This window comes from Entelurus aequoreus, linkage group LG26 (genome assembly GCF_033978785.1).
Source record: "Entelurus aequoreus isolate RoL-2023_Sb linkage group LG26, RoL_Eaeq_v1.1, whole genome shotgun sequence".
Taxonomy (NCBI): Eukaryota; Metazoa; Chordata; class Actinopteri; order Syngnathiformes; family Syngnathidae; genus Entelurus; species Entelurus aequoreus.
This window is the reverse complement of record NC_084756.1, coordinates 13,308,980-13,328,618: the sequence shown is the minus strand read 5'-3', so window position 1 is coordinate 13,328,618 and position 19,639 is coordinate 13,308,980. Positions and strand designations below refer to the sequence as shown.

General features: G+C 37.0%; 1 protein-coding gene across 1 annotated transcript in view; it reads left to right on the top strand.

Moving 5' to 3' along the window:
• Positions 1-11,899, top strand: part of LOC133643389 (casein kinase II subunit alpha) — a 42,061-nt gene extending 30,162 nt beyond the window's left edge. The window contains exons 12-13 of the mRNA XM_062037934.1: positions 1,230-1,322; positions 6,689-11,899. Of these exons, the coding sequence (XP_061893918.1) occupies positions 1,230-1,322; positions 6,689-6,807 (212 nt within the window). The 3' untranslated portion in view covers positions 6,808-11,899. The remainder of the gene's footprint in view (positions 1-1,229; positions 1,323-6,688) is intronic.
• The last annotated feature ends 7,740 nt before the right edge of the window (positions 11,900-19,639 follow it).

Here is a 19,639-nt window from a genome sequence, read left to right as displayed (position 1 = left end):
GTGGACATAGAGAGAGAGAGAGAGAGAGAGAGAGATCAAAAGGCATAAGAAAAAGAATCTGCATTTGATTGTTTACATTTGATTATTAGCAATCCGGGGAGGGTGTTAGTTTAGGGTTGTAGCTGCCTGGAGGTGAACTTTTATAGCGGTTTTGAAGGAGGATAGAGATGCCCTTTCTTTTATACCTGTTGGGAGCGCATTCCACATTGATGTGGCATAGAAAGAGAATGAGTTAAGACCTTTGTTAGTTCGGAATCTGGGTTTAACATGGTTAGTGGAGCACCCCCTGGTGTTGTGGTTATGGCGGTCATTTACGTTAAGGAAGTAGTTTGACATGTACTTCGGTATCAGGGAGGTGTAGCGGATTTTATAGACTAGGCTCAGTGCAAGTTGTTTAACTCTGTCCTCCACCTTGAGCCAGCCCACTTTAGAGAAGTGGGTAGGAGTGAGGTGGGATGAAGACTTATGGTAATTAGAAAACATCACTGCACATCATAATGGCAGCTACAGTTTCCATCTTAAAGATCTAAAACAATTATTTGGGAATGTCCGGCGGGCCAGATTAAAAAGCTTAACGGGCCGCATGTGGCCCCCGGGCCTTATCTTGCCCAGGTCTGAGGTAGAGGTTGAGTTGAGCAATGATTTTTATGGCAGTTTTAAAATTTAGTAGGGAAGTTTGAATTTTAAGGTCTGTTGGTAGTGAATTCCACTGTGTGGTGGCAAAATAGTAGAATGCATTTTTTCCCATGAGAGTCTTGAATTTGAGGGGGGGGGCGAGGTCTGAGGAACTCCCTCTCATGTGGTACCTGTGAGCATCGCTTACTCTGGTGAAATAGTTGGACAGGTACTTGGGGACAGTTTCTCTGAGTAATTTGAATACCAGGCACATTGCAATTTTGGTGTACTCTTTCCTCAACTTTAAACCATCCTAATTTGGTAAAGTGGGCTTGAGTTAGGTGAGTCCTGTATGGGTGGTTGAGCAAGAGTCTCACCAGCTTGTTTTGGGAAGTTTGCAGTTTCGTTTTTAGTGGCTTGGTTTGTAGTCCTGTTCTTCATCCCTACTGAAAATGACTGCGATCAACAACCAAACTAAAATTCTGTGCTGAAAATTCCAAATACATGTACTGTAAATACACACCTGAGGGTTGAGGAACAATTGCAGACAGGTATGATTCATAATAGGAATATTTTAGCACGGGAGTTTATTGAAAATAATCGTTGTTCCGCAGTGCCCATTTTGAAGGAGCAGTCTCGCAGTGGAGCTGGAGCTGCCAACCTGCCCAGTGGGAACCCGACTGTTAGCACGGCCAACATGATCACTGGTAAGAACTTGTTTGCCTGAAATGTTCTATTTACATATCATCAACGTAAAAGGATCATCTACTGAAAGGTGTGATTTCATACAAACAATGCTCATGACGAGCAAACACGAATGTTACCAGACTGCTTTGTGATGACTAATGTAATTCTGCTTCTGCTGTTGAATGATAACGACATTCCTCTGATTTAAAAGTACAGAATATTCATGGAGGAAATGACAGAGAGTATCATGATTATTAGAAATATGCTTTAACAACTGCCAACATACACTACCGTTCAAAAGTTTGGGGTCACATTGAAATGTCCTTATTTTTGAAGGAAAAGCACTGTACTTTTCAATGAAGATAACTTTAAACTAGTCTTTACTTTAAAGAAATACACTCTATACATTGCTAATGTGGTAAATGACTATTCTAGCTGCAAATGTCTGGTTTTTGGTGCAATATCTACATAGGTGTATAGAGGCCCATTTCCAGCAACTATCACTCCAGTGTTCTAATGGTACAATGTGTTTGCTCATTGGCTCAGAAGGCTAATTGATGATTAGAAAACCCTTGTGCAATCATGTTCACACATCTGAAAACAGTTTAGCTCGTTACAGAAGCTACGAAACTGACCTTACTTTGAGCAGTTCGAGTTTCTGGAGCATCACATTTGTGAGGTCAATATGGCCAGAAAAAGAGAACTTTCATCTGAAACTCGACAGTCTATTCTTGTTCTTAGAAATGAAGGCTATTCCACAAAATTGTTTGGGTGACCCCAAACTTTTGAACGGTAGTGTAAGCCAGCTCAAAGTCACAATAAGCACCATATATTTTTGGTATACATCATTCCTCCCTCCAGTTATATATGATAACTGCAATAATATCAAGGTGTGAAAAATCTATTTAACATTTTCAGCACATTTTCACTAAAACAGAAGTTATATGTCCTGCACTCAAACTGCTCTGCATAAATATTCATATTGTTTTAAAACTCTTCAGAATCGCAAGTATTCATAATTGTTTGTTTCTTCACATCTATTTATGTTCAAGACTCTTCATAACGATTTAAAACGCTTCACAACTACTCACACCTATTCAAGACACTTCAAAACTATGACTTTTTACAATTATTCATAACCAAAACTCTTCATAACTATTCATGACTCTTCACATTTATTCATAACTCTTTAAGACTATTCATGACTCTTCACATTTATTCATAACTCTATAAATCTATTCATAACTCTATAAATATATTCATGACTCTTTAAAACTATTCATGACTCTTCACATTTATTCATAACTCTATAAATCTATTCATAACTCTATAAATCTATTTATGACTCTTTAAAACTATTCATGACTCTTCACATTTATTCATAACTCTATAAATCTATTCATGACTCTTTAAAACTATTCATGACTCTTCACATTTATTCATAACACTTTAAATCTATTCATGACTCTTCCCACAATTCATAACTCTTTAAAACTATTCATGACTCTTCACATTTATTTATAACTCTTTAAAACTATTCATGACTCTTCACATTTATTTATAACTCTTTAAATCTATTCATGACTCTACCCACAATTCATAACTCTTTAAAACTATTCATGACTCTTCACATTTATTCATAACTCTTTATATCTATTCATGACTCTTCACATATATTCATAACTCTTTAAAACTATTTATAACTCTTTAAAGCTATTCATGACTTTTCACATATATTCATAACTCTTTAAAACTATTTATAACTCTTTAAAACTATTCATGACTCTTTACATTTATTCATAACTCTTTAAGACTATTCATGACTGTTCACATTTTTTCATAACTCTTTATATTAAAGATTAAAGATTAAAGTACCAATGATTGTCACACACACACTAGATGTGGTGAAATTTGTCCTCTGCATTTGACCCATCCCCTTGGGGAGCAGTGGGCAGCAGCGGCGCCGCGCCCGGGAATCATTTTGGTGATTTAACCCCCAACTCCAACCCTTGATGCTGAGTGCCAAGCAGGGAGGTAATGGGTCCCATTTTTATAGTCTTTGGTATGACTCAACTGGGATTTGAACTCCAACCTACCGTCTCAGGGCGGACACTCTATCTATTCATGACTCTTCACATTTATTCATAACTCTTTAAAACTATTCATGGCTTTTCACATTTATTCATAACTCTTTAAATCTATTCATGACTCTTCACATATAGTCATAACTCTTTAAAACTATAACTCTTTAAAACTATTCATGACTCTTCACATTTATTCATAACTCTTTAAAACTATTCATAACTCTTTTTGCATTTATTCATAACTCTTTAAAACTATTCATAACTCTTCACATTTATTCATAACTCTTTAAAACTATTCATGACTCTTCACATATAGTCATAACTCTTTAAAACTATTTATAACTCTTTAAAACTATTCATGACTCTTCACATTTATTCATAACTCTTTAAAACTATTCATGACTCTTCACATTTATTCATAACTCTTTAAAACTATTTATGACTCTTCCCAACATTTGTTTAAGACTCTTCATAACTAATTAAAATGCTTCACAACTACTCATACCTAATCAAGACTCTTCAAAACTAGTTATGACTCTTCACAACTATTCATAGCCAAGACCCTTCATAACTGTTCATGACTCTTCACATTTATTCATAACTCTTTAAAACTCTCCATAACTATTCATGCCTCTTCACAACTATTCATAACTAAGACTATTCATAACTAAGACTCTTCACAACTATTCATAACTAAGACTCTTCACAACTATTCATTACCAAGACTCTTCATCAGTAGTCAAGACTTGATAAATATTCATGATTCCTCACAACTATTCATAACCAAGACTTCATAAATATTCATGATTCTTCACAACTATTTAGAACTCTTCACAACTGTTCATAACCAAGACTCTTCATGACGGTTCACAACAATTCATGACTCTTTATATCTTCATTACTATTCATAAATCTTTAAAAAAAACTATTCATAACTCCTAATGACGTTTCATATCTATTAATAACACTTCATAACTATTCAGTACTCTTAATAACTATAAATGACTCTTCATAATTTATACAATCTTCGCAAGTATTTATAACTACGACTCTTCATAACTATTTATGACTCCTCCAACACTTGTTTAAGACTTTCCATAACTATTTAAAACGCTTCACAACTACTCATACCTATTCAAGACTCTTCATAACTGTTCATGACTCTTTACATTATTTATAACTCTTTAGCACTCTTCATAACTATTCATGACTCTTCACCATGACTAAGACTCTTCACAACTATTCATTACCAAGACTCTTCATCAGTAGTCAAGACTTGATAAATATTCATGATTCCTCACAACTATTCATAACCAAGACTTCATAAATATTCATGATTCTTCACAACTATTTAGAACTCTTCACAACTGTTCATAACCAAGACTCTTCATGATGGTTCACAACAATTCATGACTCTTTATATCTTCATAACTATTCATAAATCTTAAAAAAAAAAACTATTCATAACTCCTAATGACGTTTCATATCTATTCATAACACTTCATAACTATTCAGTACTCTTAATAACTATTCATGACTCTTCATAATTTATACAATCTTCGCAAGTATTTATAACTATGACTCTTCATAACTATTTATGACTCCTCCAACACTTGTTTAAGACTTTTCATAACTATTTAAAGCATGTTAGCATTGATTCGCTTGAAGTAATGCACTCAACACAAGTCAATAACATCAACAATGCTCACATTTGTGCATTCACACACAGCATAAATAGTTTGGTGGACAAAATGAGACAAAGAAAGAGTGGCATAAAACAAGAAAATTGTACATGTAAACAAACTCCGGTGAGTTCAAGGACTGCCAAAATTAGTAGGACAAAACGGCACTCGCCAAATACTCTCATCAGAAAAGCATGTTTAATATAAATAGTGGGATTGTCCTCCTAGAGAAACCCTATTAAAACAAAAATATATTTTTTCCCCATCTTTTTCTATTTATAACTATTCATAACACTTCATAACTATTCAGTACTCTTCATAACTATTTAGTACTCTTCATAACTATTCAAATATTTAAAAATCTTTGCAACTATTTATATTTAAGACTCTTCATAACTATTGAATACTCTTGATAACTATGTATGACTCTTCCCAATATTTATTACCAAGACATTGCATAACTATTCAAGAGTCTTTATAAATATTGACTCTGCTCAACTATTCATCACAAGACTCTTAGTGACTCTTCGCAACTATTCATGTCTCTTCATAACTATTCTTTATATACTTCCTAACAATTCCCGACTCTTCCCAACTATTCAAGAGTCTTCACAACTCTTCATGACTTTTCATGATTCTTCACTATCATTCATGACTCTTCATTACTATTCATCAATCAATCATCAAAGTTCACTTATATAGCCCTTAATCACAAATGTCTCAAAGGGCTGCACAAGCCACGAGTTCCTTGGCTCAGATACCACAAATAAAGTACATACTGTACGGTTTACACGTTGAAGTACTATTTTAAAAGCTGAAATCTACCCAAATGACATCCTAGTGGTTGCCATAGGGGGATTCAAAGTAATATTTTGATATTGATACATCTCATCTTTATGTACATTTATTAGATTACTTTTAAGAGAGTTACTTATATGACCATAAAGTACATAATATACTGTTTACATGTCGAAGTACCCTTTAAAAAGCTGAAATCTACCCCAAAACAACAACTTGGTGGTTGCCAAAAAGTGATTCAAAGCCATATTTTGATATTGACATGTCATCCGTGCACAAATTATTAGATTACCCCAAAATAGTTACATATAAGATAATAGAGTAAACGTATTGAAGTACCCTTTAAAAAGCTGAAATTTACCCCAAATGACAACGTAATGGTTGCCAAAAAGTGATTCATACATTCTCTTAAGATCAACTTTGCTTTTTTAAGTTAAAATTGACCACTAAGTAGGAACAAAACAGTCAACAAATGAAATGCGATTCTCAAAAATGAACGATTTTTGTCGGTTTCCTCTTACAAAATAATGACGTGCAAACCTTCTTCTAATATAGTTTTTAATCGAAGAAGGTTTTGGGGCTGTCGATTGACAACTTTCAGTTTCAGCTCCGCAGATGTTATGTGGAAGAAGAACGTTTAGCTTTGAAAACATTTTTTGGCCCCACTCTTTTGTTGCTTAGAGTGTGGAGTCACCGTCTGGCTGGAACATTCCGTCACGCAGCTTCAGTGTGACATCAGTAGTGAAGTAATTGTTGTGATTATTGTTATCATTAATATTATTACTAGCAGATGAAATGATATCGATGTTTGTCGTCCTGCAGGGATTTCCGCCTTGCCAGCTTCCACTGCCTTGGGTACACTCACCGGCTCGCCCGTGTTGTCCACCCCCACCAACACTCTCAGCTCCTCTGTGGCCGCCACCCCGGGGGCCCCGCAGTGACATCATCATCAGACAGCCGTAACTCCACCAGCTCCATTTGGCGCGATCATGTGACTTCTCTATGAGTGATGACATCCATACAAAAGGAACACGTTTATGTCGACCAACTCGTCAATCATTTTGAAAAAGTGCCCGCTTACGTCGACATCCAGACACAATACGATCATTTCTATGAAACGTGTTGACAAGCGTCTCATTACAACAAGCGCTGACGTCGACATAAACGTGTTCCGGTGTAGACGTTCATCACTTGGACCAAAAAAAAGAGCACATCCTGTACATTTGCTGAAGGGGATGCTGGTCGTCATGGTTACACTATTCGCATATGCTGCTTTTGAATGATTTCGAGACATAACCAAAGTTTACTGCGTTCATTGCGAGAAAGAAGAGAATGCTTTTATTTTGGAGGAGTAAAAGGCGGACAAACACTAGGGGTATTTTTTATTTATTTTTTAAAACATGTAGAAAACTAAGGGGCGAGAACACAATACGAACTAGATGAGGCAATTCCAGAAGGAATTGCGTGTGAATGCTCCAATGCTGACGTTGAACTGAAATCCTGGAATTTTTTTTAGAATTGCTGAAGTAAAGAGCACACAATTCCCGAACAGGCTGAATATTTTGAAGTTGGAACTGTTTGAATCAGATGAAAAATGTGGGAGTTGTGGAACTTTGAAGAATGTCCCATTAAAGGGAATTTCCCCAAAATTTGGGAATTTCAGGAAAAGCGGGAATTTTTTGTAAAATGGTAAACAACTTGAATGGTCTGAATAAATTGAAATGGTTGGTGTTGGAATTTTTGAAATCGGTCGAGAAATGTTGAAGTAGTAACATTTTTAATTGAGAAATGGTCTTAATGAATTCCTGGAGTTTTGGGAAAACCGGGAATTTTTCCAGTTCGAAAAACAACTTAGTTTTTTGTTCTGATTAAGAGGAATGTTTGGACGGTGGAACGGTTGAAAAATGTGGAAGGAGTAGTCGCCAGAAAAAAGGGTTTGAAAAAACGGGAATTCTGGGAATTCCTGGATTTTTTTTTACTTGTAAAAATATTAGTTTGAATGTCCTGGATGGTGGAATGTGTTGAAGGTGGAATGGTTTGAATCGGTTGAAAAATGTGGAAATGGTGGAAGTTTGAAAAATGGCCGATTCATTTTGAATGGGAAAAATGTCCCGGGAAACCTGGAATTCTGGGAAATCTGGGAAATTTCGTGAATTTTTCAAGGAAAAGCCTGCGTTGGAACGGTTTGAATCGGGTGAAAATGTGGAAGGAAGAGCGCGCCAAAACTGGAGAAGAAGAAGAAGAAGTAGTTTAACTAGTTGAGGCAATTCCAGAAGGAATCGCGTGTGAATGCTCCAATGCTGACCTTGAACTGAAATCCTGGAATTTTTTTTAGAATTGCTGAAGTAAGAGCACACAATTCCCGAACAGGCTGAATATTTTGAAGTTGGAACTGTTTGAATCAGATGAAAAATGTGGGTGTTGTGGAACTTTGAAGAATGTCCCATTAAAGGGAATTTCCCCAAAATTTGGGAATTTCAGGAAAAGCGGGAATTTTTTTTTAAATGGTAAAAAACTTGAATGGTCTGAATAAATTGAAATGGTTGGTGTTGGAATTTTTGAAATCGGTCGAGAAATGTTGAAGTAGTAACATTTTTAATTGAGAAATTGTCTTAATGAATTTCTGGAGTTTTGGGAAAACCGGGAATAATTCCAGTTCGAAAATCAACTTTGTTTTTTGTTCTGATTAAGAGGAATGTTTGGACGGTGGAACGGTTGAAAAATGTGGAAGGAGTAGTCGCCAGAAAAAAGGGTTTGAAAAAACGGGAATTCTGGGAATTCCTGGATTTTTTTTTACTTGTAAAAATATTAGTTTGAATGTCCAGGATGGTGGAATGTGTTGAAGGTGGAATGGTTTGAATCGGTTGAAAAATGTGGAAATGGTGGAAGTTTGAAAAATGGCCGATTCATTTTGAATGGGAAAAATGTCCCGGAAAACCTGGAATTCTGGGAAATCTGGGAATTTTGTGAATTTTTCAAGGAAAAGCCTGCGTTGGAACGGTTTGAATCGGGTGAAAATGTGGAAGGAAGAGCGCGCCAAAACTGGAGAAGAAGAAGAAGAAGTCGTTTAACTAGTTGAGGCAATTCCAGAAGGAATCGCGTGTGAATGCTCCAATGCTGACCTTGAGCTGAAATCCTGGAATTTTTTTTAGAATTGTTGAAGTAAGAGCACACAATTCCCGAACAGGCTGAATATTTTGAAGTTGGAACCGTTTGAATCAGGTGAAAAATGTGGGAGTTTTGGAACTTTGAAGAATGTCCCATTAAAGGGAATTTCCCAAAAATTTGGGAATTTCAGGAAAAGCGGGAATTTTTTTTTAAATGGTAAAAAACTTGAATGGTCTGAATAAATTGAAATGGTTGGTGTTGGAATTTTTGAAATCGGTCGAGAAATGTTGAAGTAGTAACATTTTTAATTGAGAAATGGTCTTAATGAATTCCTGGAGTTTTGGGAAAACCGGGAATTTTTCCAGTTCGAAAAACAACTTAGTTTTTTGTTCTGATTAATAGGAATGTTTGGACGGTGGAACGGTTGAAAAATGTGGAAGGAGTAGTCGCCAGAAAAAAGGGTTTGAAAAAACGGGAATTCTGGGAATTCCTGGATTTTTTTTTACTTGTAAAAATATTAGTTTGAATGTCCAGGATGGTGGAATGTGTTGAAGGTGGAATGGTTTGAATCGGTTGAAAAATGTGGAAATGGTGAAAGTTTGAAAAATGGCCGATTCATTTTGAATGGGAAAAATGTCCCGGAAAACCTGGAATTCTGGGAAATCTGGGAATTTTGTGAATTTTTCAAGGAAAAGCCTGCGTTGGAACGGTTTGAACCGGGTGAAAATGTGGAAGGAAGAGCGCGCCAAAACTGGAGAAGAAGAAGAAGAAGTAGTTTAAATAGTTGAGGCAATTCCAGAAGGAATCGCGTGTGAATGCTCCAATGCTGACCTTGAGCTGAAATCCTGGAATTTTTTTTAGAATTGTTGAAGTAAGAGCACACAATTCCCGAACAGGCTGAATATTTTGAAGTTGGAACCGTTTGAATCAGGTGAAAAATGTGGGAGTTGTGGAACTTTGAAGAATGTCCCATTGATTTCAACGGGAATTTCCCAAAAATTTGGGAATTTCGGGATAAGCGGGATTTTTTTTTTAAATGGTAAAAAAAACTTGAATGGTCTGAATAAGTTGAAATGGTTGGTGTTGGAATTTTTGAAATCGGTCGAGAAATGTTGAAGTAGTAACATTTTTAAATGAGAAATGGTCTTAATGAATTCCTGGAGTTTTGGGAAAACCGGGAATTTTTCCAGTTCGAAAAACAACTTTGTTTTTTGTCCTGATTAAGAGGAATTTTTTTGACGGTGGAACGGTTGAAGTGGGTTGGAAAATGTGGAAGGAGTAGTCACCAGAAAAAAGGGTCAAAAAAAGGGTTTGAAAAAACGGGAATTCTGGGAATTCCTGGAATTTTTTTTAACTTGGAAAAATATAAGTTTGAATGTGCAGGATGAGTGGAATATGTGGAAGGTGGAATAGTTTGAATCAGTTGAATAATGTGGAAATGGTGAAAGTTTGAAAAATGGCCAATTCATTTTGAATGGGAAAAATGTCCCGGAAAAACTGGAATTTTGGGAAATCTGGGAATTTTTGGAATTTGTCAAGGAAAGTCCTGCGTTGGAACGGTTTGAATCGGGTGAAAATGTGGAAGGAAGAGCGCGCCAAAACTGGAGAAGAAGAAGAAGAAGTAGTTTAACTAGTTGAGGCAATTCCAGAAGGAATTGCGTGTGAATGCTCCAATGCTGACCTTGAGCTGAAATCCTGGAATTTTTTTTAGAATTGTTGAAGTAAGAGCACACAATTCCCGAACAGGCTGAATATTTTGAAGTTGGAACCGTTTGAATCAGGTGAAAAATGTGGGAGTTGTGGAACTTTGAAGAATGTCCCATTGATTTCAACGGGAATTTCCCAAAAATTTGGGAATTTCGGGATAAGCGGGATTTTTTTTTTTAAATGGTAAAAAAAACTTGAATGGTCTGAATAAGTTGAAATGGTTGGTGTTGGAATTTTTTAAATCGGTCAAAAAATGTTGAAGTAGTAACATTTTTAATTGAGAAATTGTCTTAATGAATTCCTGGAGTTTTGGGAAAACCGGGAATTTTTCCAGTTCGAAAAACAACTTTGTTTTTTGTCCTGATTAAGAGGAATTTTTTTGACGGTGGAACGGTTGAAGTGGGTTGGAAAATGTGGAAGGAGTAGTCACCAGAAAAAAGGGTCAAAAAAAGGGTTTGAAAAAACGGGAATTCTGGGAATTCCTGGAATTTTTTTTAACTTGGAAAAATATAAGTTTGAATGTGCAGGATGAGTGGAATATGTGGAAGGTGGAATAGTTTGAATCAGTTGAAAAATGTGGAAATGGTGAAAGTTTGAAAAATGGCCAATTCATTTTGAATGGGAAAAATGTCCCGGAAAAACTGGAATTTTGGGAAATCTGGGAATTTTTGGAATTTGTCAAGGAAAAGCCTGTGATTCCCGAATAGGCTGAACAGTTTGAAGTTGGAACGGTTGGAATCGGGTGAAAAATGTGGAAGGTAGAGCGCGCCAAAATCTGAAGAAGAAGAAGAAGTTGAATAAATAGATGCATTTTGGTGTAGAAAATCATGTGTGAATGTTTTGGAGCATTCACACAATAATGTATGCCAATATTGTCCACCAGGGGGAGCTGCTTGTTTCTACTCCAAGGTTTGGGGAGGTGTGCTAAAATATTTACTTGAATGTTTGGCTGGCAGGTGATTAGTTTGTATTTAGTTGGGAGGCCACGCCCCCTTTATGGGTGAAGTTGAACATTTGATTGCATTGTTGATGTGCGACAAAAAGCTGATGGATTCCAAGGAAGACTGAGCAGCAGTCATGAGAAGCACTTGAAAGACATCTTTGACATCTTTTCTAAACGTGGCAAATGCAAAGAAATCTCGACACCATGTATATATTTTTATGTCCTCATGTAAGAGACCAGCGTTTGCCAACATTTGTGTAAATAAAGCCTTTTATTTATCAGCTGGCTTGTGTCTCACAGTCCGTTACACTCCTCTGGAACTGAAGGTGTCCCCATTCAACTCTTTCACTTGCTAGACCATACTAGTTCCATTCCTAGACCCTACTAGTTTCAATCCTAGACCATACTTGGTCCATTCCTAGACCATACTAGTTCCATGCCTAGACCATACTAGTTCCATTCCTAGCCTATACTAGTTCAATTTCTAGTCCATACTAGTTCCATTCCTAGTCCATACTAGTTCTATGCCTAGACCATACTAGTTCCATTCCTAGGCCGTACTAGTTCCATTCCTAGGCCGTACTAGTTCCATTCCTAGACCCTACGAGTTCCATGCCTAGACCCTACTAGTTTCATTCCTAGACCATACTTGTTCCATTCCTAGCCAATACTGGTTCCATGCCTAGACCATACTAGTTCCATTCCTAGACTATACTAGTTCCATTCCTAGTCCATACTAGTTCCATTCCTAGTCCATACTAGTTCCATGCCTAGACCGTACTAGTTCCATGCCTAGACTGTACTAGTTTCATGCCTAGACTGTACTAGTTCCATTCCTAAATCGTACTAGTTCCATTCCTAGACCCTACTAGTTCCATGCCTAGACCCTACTAGTTCCATGCCTAGACTGTACTAGTTCCATTCCTAGACCGTACTCGTACTAGTTCCATTCCTAGACCGTACTAGTTCCATTCCTAGACCGTACTAGTTCCATTTCTAGGCCGTACTAGTTTTATTCCTAGGCCATACTAGTTCCATTCCTAGGCTACACTAGTTCCATGCCTAGACCATACTAGTTCCATTCCTAGGCCGTACTAGTTCCATTCCTAGGCCGTACTAGTTCCATTCCTAGACCCTACGAGTTCCATGCCTAGACCCTACTAGTTTCATTCCTAGACCATACTTGTTCCATTCCTAGACAATACTGGTTCCATGCCTAGACCATACTAGTTCCATTCCTAGACTATACTAGTTCCATTCCTAGTCCATACTAGTTCCATTCCTAGTCCATACTAGTTCCATGCCTAGACTGTACTAGTTCCATGCCTAGACTGTACTAGTTTCATGCCTAGACTGTACTAGTTCCATTCCTAAATCGTACTAGTTCCATTCCTAGACCCTACTAGTTCCATGCCTAGACCCTACTAGTTCCATGCCTAGACTGTACTAGTTCCATTCCTAGACCGTACTCGTACTAGTTCCATTCCTAGACCGTACTAGTTCCATTCCTAGACCGTACTAGTTCCATTTCTAGGCCGTACTAGTTTTATTCCTAGGCCATACTAGTTCCATTCCTAGGCTACACTAGTTCCATGCCTAGACCATACTAGTTCCATTCCTAGACCATACTAGTCCATGCCTAGACCCTACTAGTTCCATGCCTAGACCGTACTAGTTCCATTCCTAGACTATACTAGTTCCATTCCTAGACCATCCTAGTTCCATTCCTAGATCGTACTAGGAAAAAGTAGTGGACTTGAAGTGGGTGTGGCATGTATGATTGTTTGGCGCCCAATAAAAGACTTGATGGAGGATTCTTCAGTCAGCAGATGTTAAAGCAGCATAAATCTACTGGAGCCTATCCCATTCCTAGACCCTACTAGTTCCATTCCTAGACCATACTCGTACTAGTTCCATTCCTAGACCGACCCTACTAGTTCCATTCCTAGACCATACTAGTTCCATTCCTAGTCCATACTAGTTCCATTCCTAGACCATACTAGTTCCATTCCTAGACCGACCATACTAGTTCCATTCCTAGACCATACTAGTTCCATTCCTAGTCCAATTCCTAGTCCATACTAGTTCCATTCCTAGACCCTACTAGTTCCATTCCTAGACCATACTAGTTCCATTCCTAGACAATACTAGTTCCATTCCTAGACCATACTAGTTCCATTCCTAGACCGTACTCGTACTAGTTCCATTCCTAGACCGTACTAGTTCCATTTCTAGGCCGTACTAGTTCCATTCCTAGGCCATACTAGTTCCATTCCTAGACTACACTAGTTCCATGCCTAGACCATACTAGTTCCATGCCTAGACCATACTCGTTCCATTCCTAGACCATACTAGTCCATGCCTAGACCCTACTAGTTCCATGCCTAGACCGTACTAGTTCCATTCCTAGACCCTACTAGTTCCATTCCTAGACCCTACTAGTTCCATTCCTAGACCATCCTAGTTCCATTCCTAGATCGTACTAGTTCCATTCCTAGACCCTACTAGTTCCATTCCTAGACCCTACTAGTTCCATTCCTAGACCCTACTAGTTCCATTCCTAGACCATACTCGTACTAGTTCCATTCCTAGACCGACCCTACTAGTTCCATTCCTAGACCATACTAGTTCCATTCCTAGTCCATACTAGTTCCATTCCTAGACCATACTAGTTCCATTCCTAGACCGACCATACTAGTTCCATTCCTAGACCATACTAGTTCCATTCCTAGTCCAATTCCTAGTCCATACTAGTTCCATTCCTAGACCCTACTAGTTCCATTCCTAGACCATACTAGTTCCATTCCTAGACCATACTAGGGGTGTCAAACTGGTTTTCATTGGGGGCTACGTCGCAGTTATGGCGGCCCTCAGAGGTCCACTTGTAACAGTAAATAATATCTACATTTTGAATTGCTTCATTAAACAATTATTGTTATATATTTTTATGTACACTGTAAGAAAAATATGTAGATTTTAGAGTAAAGTTTAGCTGCCAAAATTTTACCATGAAATGTTTTTTTTACAATGTAAACTTTAAATTTAAATGGGAAAACAATACAGAATCAGAAATACTTTATTAATCCCCGAGGGGAAATTACAATTTTCAGCACAATCCCATTCAAGATCAGACATACATTACAGGGAGACAGAACAGGATCAAACATTACAGGGAGACAGGACAGGATCAAACATTACAGGGAGACAGGACAGGATCAAACATTACAGGGAGACCGAACGGGATCGCTGACGGATCTGCCAACTTCCGGCGCCCCTTACAAAAAAGGTGAGATACTGGTAAACAATGGGGGGTGAGAAAAAATAAAAATACCACTGTTTTACTGTAAAACCTATGGTAGTTTTTACGGTGTAATACTGTAAATGGCAAAACAATGTTACACGTTTTTTTGTTTTGTGTTTTTACCGGAAAATTTTGGCAATTACCGAAAAATAATTTCTACATTGTACAATTTGATAAATAAGTTGCTTCAAAATCAGGAGTCGAGCAGATATTTAAGTACTTATTTTGATGTTTGGAATGTGCGATAATATATTAGTTGCGATATTAGATTAGCTTTAAAATATAGGGAATTGCATACAGTACATGTATTTTTTTCTGTCAAAATAGAAAGTTGACTACATTTACAAACAAATAGACGCATGGTAATTCCAGGCCTTTGCGGGCCCCCGGGCCTTGAGTTCGACACAGGTGTCCTATACCATACCATACATGCTTTTATTTTGTAGTGTGGAACGTTAGAGAAGGTGTGATCATACATGCTTTTATTTTGTAGTGCGGAACGTTAGAGGTGTGATCAAGTGAAATGAGTCAAACAGAACAATGGTAGGTGTGAACAACTAACCTGTTTATTAATAACCACCTGGAATGAAATTATGCTGTCTTTAATTTGAAGTGAAGTGGTAATTTGTTTTTTGGCGGGAAAAATAATTCATGAAGTTAAGAAATGAGCGCAGTAAGATGCGGACACGTATGTTTAGGTAATATGTAACTAATTATTTGATACTTCTTCATGTTGACAAATGGGTTGTTTGAGACTGCAATGTTGTTCACTCATTATTAGTATGTCTAGTTTGTGTGACAAACACAAGAAAAGAGCAACCATGTGTGTTAAATCCCATATTTGTTTATTTCTTGACCGATACCGAAATTAGACCAGGATACCTTTTATTGGTAACATTTTAAATATTATTTATTCTGATTTTGTTTGCCACATCCCATTTTTGACTTTAAATTGATGTTTTTTTTAATCTACGTGTAGCTCTAAAGTTTTGTGTTTACATACACATTTTGTGAAGTGTATAAATAATTATATTCACAATATATTGTTTTTGTATAACTTTGTAAATATACGGTACGGAACCAATGTTTGCTCTGTACGTGTTGTGGTGTGAGACGTTAATGATTGATGCACACTTCCTCACTGTGTCACAGGAAAACGAAGTCCCTTTCAAAGTTGCCAAAGTAACCACCCAAAAGGGTTTATTTACCCTTACTCGTCAATGTGGCCAATGAGGTAACCTTAAATATATCCTTTTTTTGTACCCTGACTGTGATTTTAATTTGACGCTTTTCGAAGCTAGAATGCTAATAGTTAGCCCCATAGACATGTTATAAGTAGACGCAGCATTGGCTACTGTGACGCGAGAAATTGGGCCGCCATCTTGAAGTGGTGATGAGGAGCCGGCGAGCAGCCTAAACTGACAGTTGACAGGTAGAAAACAAAGATGCTAAACTGACAGTTGACAGGTGGAAAACAAAAATAAATACAAATATGAAAAAAAAAAGACAAAGAAGGCTAACTAAATCACTTTAAATGTTTATAACAAATATATCAATTTAAGGGCTTTTGTACTCTTAATCATTCTCCAAGATTTGATTGATAATTGTAAACCATTTAGCCAATAAAAAAAAGTTGGCCTTACTTGTAGAAATCTACATTTATGCAGAATTTTGCCTGGAGTGTAATAACGTTGACACACATTTCTATGTTACAGTCATTTATAAAAAATACCAAATTTGATCTCTTCCATAAAGAATGGGGACATCTCCACACCTTTGTTTCTCAGCCAATCTGATCATATGGCGGATAAATGTGTGCCGTATAATATTATTTGAAGTCGAAAGTTATTTGAGTAGTAAATACATGTTTTATGTTCTCTATGACAATCACATTGTGTTGTATTGTATTCTAATAATATATTTTGTATTTTGTACAATTCTCACGGCATGGTCAACATCCCTTGCCTGTTGGGAAAAGGAACATTTGGTAACGTACTTTCTACGAGTTCAGTCAAAGGTATTATTATTGCAGGGTAACCAAATGATCGCGATACATTGCAGATGATATCGCAATGCGGTGATGGCGCAGTGATTGGTACACAGTGTTGGAAGAAAATTAAAGTTAAAGTTAAAGTACCACTGATAGTCCCACACACACTAGGTGTGGTGAAATTACCCTCTGTATTTGACCCATTCCCTTGTTCCACCCCCTGGGAGGTGAGGGGAGCAGTGAGCAGCAGCGGTGGCCGCGCTCGGGAATCATTTTTGGTGATTTAACCCCAATTCCAACCCTCGATGCTGAGTGCCAAGCAGGGAGGTAATGGGTCCCATTTGTATAGTCTTTGGTATGATTCGGCCGGGATTTGAACTCACGACCTACTGATCTCAGGTCGCAAATAAGTCGTTGATTTAAATAAGTGTAGCAGTACATCTTTTTACAGAACGTAAACAAAACATTCAGAGAAAATAAAGGTTATAAATGGTTTAGTATTAGATTGAGGTAATTGATCGTAATTCAAAAACACTTGTTGGCAAGTACTGAGGTCAGAAAAGCACATTCTTAAACTTTAAATACTTAAAATATATTTATTTGTGAAGTTAGATTAGTGTCTTTTACTAAAATATGTGCGTGAGTATGAAGAAAGTTACGCGTTTTAGTCTTATAATGACCATTTTTATTCTGATTTCATATCCAATGATTGATTGATTGATTGATTGAGACTTTTATTAGTAGGTTGCACAGTGAAGTACATATTCCATACAATTGACCACTAAATGGTAACACCCGAATAAGTTTTTCAACTTGTTTAAGTCGGGGTCCATATGAAGTCATATCAGACAGATTTAGTACCACAAATGTGCATCAGAGTGCACAATCTGCACACATTTATTAAATAGGCATGATATACATTTCAACAAGTAGAAGATTAAAAAAAACCAAGGTGCAATATTTGACAGTGTAAGTCGACTAGTCGTCGTAACGCCTCCTCACTTCCTGTCAGCTGTTTCCTGCTTTTTCACGGCATATTTCAGTTCAGTTTTTTTATTTACATAGCACGTTTAAAAACAAGCCCAGTTGGCCAAAGTGCTGTACAGACATTAGAAAAGGGGCACATAGTGTCACATTTACATGGTAACACGGAAGAACGAATAAAACACAATAGTAAAACATACCTTAAAAGAAGTGCAGAATATATCACCTGAAATACTCAAATGTAATAAATAAATAATACATGTATAAAAGAAGAAATAAAAACGACCAAGATATCCTGTCTAACTGGATTTGAACGGCAGGGAGTAAAAATATGTTTTTAGCCTAGATTTGAATTGGCTCAGAGACTGGGAGGACCTAATAGAATAATCAGGGGCGTCAAACTAAATTTAGCTCATGGGCCGCATGGAGGAACATCTGTGCACACGCGGGCCGGACTATTAAATTCATGGCATTAAAACTAAAAAATAAAGACAACTTCAGGTTGTTTTCGTTGTCTTACTTTGGCTAAAAATAGAAAAAGCCCATACTGAAAATATTACAATAAACATATAGACAAGTTTAGATCCATGAAGGAAAGAAGACAGTGAATGAATATTTATAACTGAATACATTTACATATGCATAAAAATGTGTTTTCTTTTGTGTTATTTTTTTAATGAATTAATTAACGTTTATGACAACCTTTTTCCAAAACACAATATAGAATGTGAGATATAACAGGATAATGCATACATTTATCATTTGTTTTTAAAACGCTTACAAAAAAGTGGGACCCCAAAAATTTACAGTGGGACCCCATTTTTATGACTTGATGGGGTCCCTGGGACCCCATTTTGAAAATTCGTAGCGCCAACACTGATTGTGCGTGCAAAACAGCAGCAGGTGGCTGTGGCCTGCGGACCGGTTGGAATACTAATCAAATATGTGGCCATGCCACTGAGAAGGATCTCTCTCCTCAGTTTTTTAGCCTAGTTTTTGTGACAGCCAGGAGGAGCTGGTCTGAAGACCTAAGGGTCTTGCTGGGACAATAAGGCTGCAGCAGTTTAATAAGATTATGTTGAACTATTAAAAATGGCCCCCAACCAATCCTGTACATCATGTAAACAGTTCTACAGAGTAGTCATGGCAACCTGGTTATTGCTTACAGTTACAGGCATATATATTTAAATATCAAATGTGAAACAGTGAAAGGAGATATTGTGCTTTTTAAAAACAGCACCCAGGGGAAACATGTATAAAGAAAAGAGGACAGGTGCTAAAATTGAACCTTGGGGTGCAACACACTTAACCTCCAAAGACCCAGCGTCCTCTGAAGTGGACATTCATGTTAAGTAACGTATTTTTCGGAGTATAAGTCGCACCAGCCGAAAATGCATAATAAAGAAGGAAAAAAACATATATAAGTCGCACTGGAGTTTAAGTCGCATTTTTGGGGGAAATTTATTTGATAAAAGCCAACACCAAGAATAGACATTTGAAAGGCAATTTAAAATAAATAAAGAATAGTGAACAACAGGCTGAATAAGTACGTTATATGACACATAAATAACCAACTGAGAAGGTGCCTGGTATGTTAACGTAACATATTATGGTAAGAGTCATTCAAATACGCTAAATCCGATGAAATCTTATACGTCTAGTCTCTTACGTGAATGAGCTAAATAATATTATTTTGTATTTTACGGTAATGTGTTAATCATTTCACACATAAGTCGCTCC